Raw genomic sequence first — 7,500 nt, forward strand, 5'->3', positions numbered from 1 at the left:
CTCTGTCTGATCACAGCCAAATGACCTTGTTCCTCAAAAGAAAAGACATGGAAACAACCAGACATTCACAGCCCAGTGAGCTGTACAACATCAGACATTCACAGCCCAGTAAGCTGTACAACACCAGACATTCACAGCCCAGTCAGCTGTACAACATCAGACATTCACAGCCCAGTCAGCTGTCCAACACCAGACATTCACAACCCAGTGAGCTGTACAACATCAGACATTCACAGCCCAGTGAGCTGTACAACATCAGACATTCACAGCCCAGTACAACATCACAGCCCAGTCAGCTGTACAACATCAGACATTCACAGCCCAGTCAGCTGTACAACATCAGACATTCACAGCCCAGTCAGCTGTACAACATCAGACATTCACAGCCCAGTAAGCTGTACAACATCAGACATTCACAGCCCAGTCAGCTGTACAACATCAGACATTCACAGCCCAGTCAGCTGTACAACATCAGACATTCACAGCCCAGTCAGCTGTACAACATCAGACATTCACAGCCCAGTAAGCTGTACAACACCAGACATTCACAGCCCAGTAAGCTGTACAACATCACAGCCCAGTCAGCTGTACAACAGACATTCACAGCCCAGTCAGCTGTACAACATCAGACATTCACAGCCCAGTCAGCTGTACAACATCAGACATTCACAGCCCAGTCAGCTGTACAACATCAGACATTCACAGCCCAGTAAGCTGTACAACACCAGACATTCACAGCCCAGTAAGCTGTACAACATCACAGCCCAGTCAGCTGTACAACATCAGACATTCACAGCCCAGTCAGCTGTACAACACCAGACATTCACAGCCCAGTCAGCTGTACAACATCAGACATTCACAGCCCAGTCAGCTGTACAACATCAGACATTCACAGCCCAGTCAGCTGTACAACATCAGACATTCACAGCCCAGTCAGCTGTACAACATCAGACATTCACAGCCCAGTCAGCTGTACAACATCAGACATTCACAGCCCAGTGAGCTGTACAACATCAGACATTCACAGCCCAGTCAGCTGTACAACACCAGACATTCACAGCCCAGTCAGCTGTACAACATCACAGCCCAGTCAGCTGTACAACACCAGACATTCACAGCCCAGTGAGCTGTACAACATCAGACATTCACAGCCCAGTCAGCTGTCCAACATCAGACATTCACAGCCCAGTCAGCTGTACAACATCAGACATTCACAGCCCAGTCAGCTGTACAACACCAGACATTCACAGCCCAGTCAGCTGTACAACATCAGACATTCATACAGATGGGCCCAAAACAGCACAGAAGAATACCAGAAAGCAACCAGTAACCAAAATATCCAAACACTCTTAGATAACTGTCTGGATACCACATTCACTCACAGTAAAGAAGGCATCAATCTGGCAGAACAAAACATCAACTATATATACAGGCAAACGGCAAAAGAAGCACAATTGAAATTGATAAAAAAAATACATTTTAAAAAGACCACAGATGACAACTGGTTTGATGCAGATTGTAAAAGTATAAGGAAAACACTTAGAACACCTCCAACCAAAAGCACAGAGACCCAAATAATGGTGAACTACGCCTTCATTACTGTGAGACTTTAAAACTCTATAAACGTAACACTCAGAACCAAAAAGCACAGTACAACAGCAAGCAGCTGACACTAATTGAGGAGTCCATAAACATACACAAATTCTGGCAAAATTGGAAAAAAAACGTAAAAAATCTAAACAAGAGGAATTAGCGATACAAAATGGTGACATATGGACCCATTTTAAACACTCTACAACACCGTTCAAATTGACACAAACGCAGAACAACGCCAAACTCATGAGGAGTTGAATGGATTAGAAACAGCTATAAAGGACAATCAAAATCCACTGGACTCCCCAGGAGCTCTATAAGAACCTAAACTATTACAGACCAGGAGCTCTATAAGAACCTAAACTATTACAGACCAGGAGCTCTATAAGAAACTAAACTATTACTGACCAGGAGCTCTATAAGAAACTAAACTATTACTGACCAGGAGCTCTATAAGAAACTAAACTATTACTGACCAGGAGCTCTATAAGACACTAAACTATTACTGACCAGGAGCTCTATAAGAAACTAAACTATTACTGACCAGGAGCTCTATAAGAAACTAAACTATTACTGACCAGGAGCTCTATAAGAAACTAAACTATTACTGACCAGGAGCTCTATAAGACACTAAACTATTACTGACCAGGAGCTCTATAAGAAACTTCAGGCTCTCAAATTTAAAAAGGCATGCGGACCTGATGGCATCCTAAATGAGATGCTCAAACTCACTAGTGCAACATTTCAATTGGCTATATTAAAACTGTTTAATTTGATCCTGAGTGTAGGTTATTTCCCTGACATCTGGAATCAAGGACTCATAACCCCAATCTTTAAGAACAGAGACAAATGTGACCCTAACAATTACAGAGGCATTTGTGTGAACAGTAACCTGGGGAAGGTTTTCTGTAGTATTATAAATGTAAGAGTTCTAATCTTCCTTAATAAGCACAATATCTAGAGTAAAAAGCCAAATTGGATTTATACCAAAACATCGCACAACTGATCATATTTACACCCTACACACCCTGATAGACAAACATGTCCACCAAAATAATACCAAAATATACACTTGCTTTATCAACTTCCAAAAAGCATTTGATTCTATTTGGCATACAGGACTGTTCTACAAAGTTATTGAAAGTGGTGTAGGGTGTAAAACATAGGACATAATTAAATCAATATATACTGGCAATAAGTGCAGCATTAAAATTGGTAAGAAAATAACAGAATTCTTTAACCAGGTGCGGGGCCTTCGTCAGGGTTGTAATCTGAGCCCTGCACTCTTCAATATTTACATCAACAAATTGGCCACTATTCTAGAAAAATCCTCAGCCCCTGGTGTTAGTCTCCACAATTCAGAAGTTAAATGCCTACTCTTCGCAGATGACCTATGCCTGCTGTCACCCACAGCACATGGCCTACAGCAGAGCCTGGACCTGCTAGAGCAGTACTGCCAGACCTGGGCCCTGGGAGTAAACCCACACAGCACATGGCCTACAGCAGAGCCTGGACCTGCTAGAGCAGTACTGCCAGACCTGGGCCCTGGCAGTAAACCCCAAAATGAATAAAATAATGATTTTCCAGCAAAGATCCAGATCTCAGGGAATTTGACCAAAGTTCTTAATTGGTACAAAATATACAGAGTACTGCACACACTACAATTACTTAGGTTTAAAAATAAGCTCAACTGGACACCTTAATGAGGCAGTGAATGAACTGAGAGAGAAAGCACACAGGGCATTCTACGCCATTAAAAAGCGAATTCAAATTGAAATACCTATTAAAATTTGGCTAAAACTAATTGAATATGTCATTGAACCAATTGCACTTTATGGCAGAAAGGTGTGTGTGGGGGGAGAGAGAGAGAGAGAGAGAGAGAGAGAGAGAGAGAGATGATATATGGAACGAAAGCTCTACCTACCTGTCTACACACAGATTCACTCCTCATTACTTAACCGTCACAGTTTATTTACGCCTGCGGGGCATTTCCAGTCAAGACATAAATCTCGGTCAATCCTCCTGCTAGCTACTCAATCTGATTATTCAATTGTAGAGGATTATCTACCAGTCTGCCTGCCTGACTAGCTGCCTGAATACCTATCTGCCTGCCTGAATATCTATCTGCCTGCCTATCTGCCTGAATATCTATCTATCTGCCTGCCTGCCTGCCTGCCTGCCTGAATACCTGCCTGCCTGAATACCTGCCTGCCTGCCTGCCTGCCTATCTATCTATCTATCTATCTATCTATCTATCTATCGTACAGTGTTCTGGAATTGGTTTAAACTTTAAAGTATTCTGGAATTGATTTAAACTGTATAGTATTCTGGAATTGGTTTAAACTGTACAGTATTCTGGAATTGGTTTAAACTGTATAGTATTCTGGAATTGGTTTAAACTTTACAGTATTCTGGAATTGGTTTAAACTGTACAGTATTCTGGAATTGGTTTAAACTGTATAGTATTCTGGAATTGGTTTAAACTGTATAGTATTCTGGAATTGGTTTAAACTGTATAGTATTCTGTAATTGGTTTAAACTTTACAGTATTTTGGAATGGTTTTAAACTGTACAGTATTCTGTAATTGGTTTAAACTGTATAGTATTCTGGAATTGGTTTAAACTTTACAGTATTTTGGAATTGGTTTAAACTGTACAGTATTCTGTAATTGGTTTAAACTATATAGTATTCTGGAATTGTTTTCAAAATGTATAGTATTCTGGAATTGGTTTAAACTGTACAGTATTCTGGAATTGGTTTAAACTGTATAGTATTCTGGAATTGGTTTAAACTTTACAGTATTCTGGAATTGGTTTAAACTGTACAGTATTCTGGAATTGGTTTAAACTGTATAGTATTCTGGAATTGGTTTAAACTGTATAGTATTCTGGAATTGGTTTAAACTGTATAGTATTCTGGAATTGGTTTAAACTTTACAGTATTTTGGAATGGTTTAAACTGTACAGTATTCTGTAATTGGTTTAAACTGTATAGTATTCTGGAATTGGTTTAAACTTTACAGTATTTTGGAATTGGTTTAAACTGTACAGTATTCTGTAATTGGTTTAAACTATATAGTATTCTGGAATTGTTTTCAAAATGTATAGTATTCTGGAATTGGTTTAAACTTTACAGTATTCTGGAATTGGTTTAGGTACATTGAACCTTGGAGATCACAATACGTCCTGCTTGAACAACAATGTATTTCCATTTCTATCGCTGAAATGGGTACAGTATAAATAAGTTAGTTACCACAATTGCATTCTGTGAAAGTGTGTATATTTTCCCCATGACTGTAAAGGTGATTATGGGAATGACCGCCCACCGCCGATCGCGTCGCCTCAAACTCCACAAGCAGGACACTGCGGTCTGAGGAGTATGTTTCAACACATTCCCAACATCCGTACATACAGCCTGGTTGTTATATTCTGACTGGAAGAAAATGAACCTCCACCTGATAATAAATGGTCCAGAATATTTGAATCTTCTCATCTAAATGATGTGTAATTGTTTATTTATTGATGTATTGATTTACCGATGTATTTCAGTGTCTATGACCGCCTACTGGGTTTATATAAAAAAATAAAAAAAACATAGTACCTGTCTTTGATCTTGTTGGTTCTCTCCACTTGGTCGATGTCCATGCGTATCTTGTACTTGACGTGACGCGGCACGGTAGTGGTCCAGGGGTAGACATCCAGGAAGACTAGCCCTGCCCAGAACTTATTCTCCTCCAATAGAAAGAGAGCCTGGTGGGTCAGCTGATCCTCGTCTGTATGGGGTTTGAACTTATCCAAACTGATACACTGGATGAGGGGAGGGGAAGGAGAGAGGAGGGGAGAAGGAGGGAGGGGAAGGAGAGGAAGGAGGGAGGAGGGGAGAGGGAGGGAGGGAAGGAGAGAGGAGGGGAGAGGGAGGGAGGGAAGGAAGGAGGGAGGGGAAGGAGGGCAGAGGGGAGAGGGAGGTGGGTATGGAGGGAGGAGGGAGGGAGGAGGGGAAGGAGGGAAGAGGGGAGAGGGAGGTGGGTATGGAGGGAGGAGGGGGAGAGAGAGAGGGAGGGGAGGAAGGATGTGGGGGGGTGAGAGGGGGGAGAGATTTATTTCACCTTTATTTAACCAGGCAAGTCAGGTCAGTGTGAGAATGAGTGTGAGCGTGTGGAATGGAATTTGGAATGGATTAGCAACACAGCCAAGTGTGTGAATGAGTCACAGTGTTCAGCAAACACTTCCTATCATGATATTTACTAGAACTCTTCACTGACAATGCTGAGAGACATTCACATCTCTCTCTCTCTCCCCCTCTCTCTCACACACACACTTCCATCAACACCACCCAACTCTTACCCCTTAACACGGAAATTCTATTAGAATTCCCTGTATATAATGGAAGGACACAGCGAGGGAATGAAAGAATGAGGTCTGGATAGAGTGATTTTCCCTCTTTCATGTGGTGAGTCCAGGGTTTCCATTTCCATGTGAGTCCCGTACACAAAAACAAAATCGAGGCCATAGGAAGGGTTGGTTCAATCCCACCTATTCAACACTTTCTCATGGACCACCCAAAGACAAGCTGGTAGAGCCATGACAGTAGGCCTCTCCCCCTGCCTGTCCCCCTGCCTATCCCCCTGCCTCTCCCCCTGCCTCTCCCCCTGCCTATTCCCCTCTGGTCCCCCTGCCTCTCCCCCTGCCTGTCCCCGTCTGGTCCCCCTGCCTCTCCCCTGCCTCTCCCCCTGCCTGTCCCCCTGCCTCTCTCCCTGCCTGTCCCCCTGCCTCTCCCCCTGCCTCTCCCCCTGCCTCTTTCCCTGCCTCTCTCCCTGCCTCTCCCCCTGCCTCTCTCCCTGCCTCTCCCCCTGCCTCTCCCCCTGCCTCTTTCCCTGCCTCTCTCCCTGCCTCTCCCCCTGCCTCTCTCCCTGCCTCTCTCCCTGCCTCTCCCCCTGCCTCTCTCCCTGCCTCTCCCCCTGCCTCTCTCCCTGCCTCTCTCCCTGCCTGTCCCCCTGCCTCTCCCACTGCCTGTCTGGTTAAAAAAATGAAGAAAGAAATTAAAAGTAAATGTTGTTTTGTTCTGTTGGGTTATGAGTGACTATGGAAGCAGAGTCAGACTGTGAGTGACTACTCTTATAGAGGCAGAGTCAGACTGTGAGTGACTACTCTTATAGAGGCAGAGTCAGACTGTGAGTGACTACCCTTACGGAGGCAGAGTCAGACTGTGAGTGACTACCCTTACGGATGCAGAGTCAGACTGTGAGTGACTACTCTTATAGAGGCAGAGGCAGACTGTGAGTGACTACTCTTATAGAGGCAGAGTCAGACTGTGAGTGACTACACTTACGGAGGCAGAGTCAGACTGTGAGTGACTACCCTTACGGATGCAGAGTCAGACTGTGAGTGACTACTCTTATAGAGGCAGAGTCAGACTGTGAGTGACTACCCTTATAGAGGCAGAGTCAGACTGTGAGTGACTACTCTTATAGAGGCAGAGTCAGACTGTGAGTGACTACCCTTACGAAGGCAGAGTCAGACTGTGAGTGACTACCCTTACGGAGGCAGAGTCAGACTGTGAGTGACTACTCTTATAGAGGCAGAGTCAGACTGTGAGTGACTACTCTTACGGAGGCAGAGGCAGAATGTGAGTCACTACTCTTACGGAGGCAGAGTCAGACTGTGAGTGACTACCCTTATAGAGGCAGAGTCAGACTGTGAGTGACTACCCTTACGGATGCAGAGTCAGACTGTGAGTGACTACTCTTACGGAGGCAGAGTCAGACTGTGAGTGACTACCCTTATAGAGGCATAGTCAGACTGTGAATGACTACTCTTACGGAGGCAGAGTCAGACTGTGAGTGACTACTCCTATAGAGGCAGAGTCAGACTGTCAGACTGTGAGTGACTACTCTTACGGAGGCAGAG

At 44.0% G+C, this 7,500-nt stretch overlaps 1 protein-coding gene across 1 annotated transcript in view; it reads right to left on the reverse strand.

Moving 5' to 3' along the window:
- The window catches only part of LOC109884498 (retinal-specific phospholipid-transporting ATPase ABCA4), a 108,962-nt gene that overhangs the window by 65,947 nt on the left and 35,515 nt on the right, over nucleotides 1-7,500 (reverse strand). The window contains 1 exon segment of the mRNA XM_031809885.1: nucleotides 5,195-5,400. Coding sequence (XP_031665745.1) covers nucleotides 5,195-5,400 — 206 coding nt within the window.

Source organism: Oncorhynchus kisutch, linkage group LG30 (assembly GCF_002021735.2).
Source record: "Oncorhynchus kisutch isolate 150728-3 linkage group LG30, Okis_V2, whole genome shotgun sequence".
NCBI classification, from domain to species: Eukaryota; Metazoa; Chordata; class Actinopteri; order Salmoniformes; family Salmonidae; genus Oncorhynchus; species Oncorhynchus kisutch.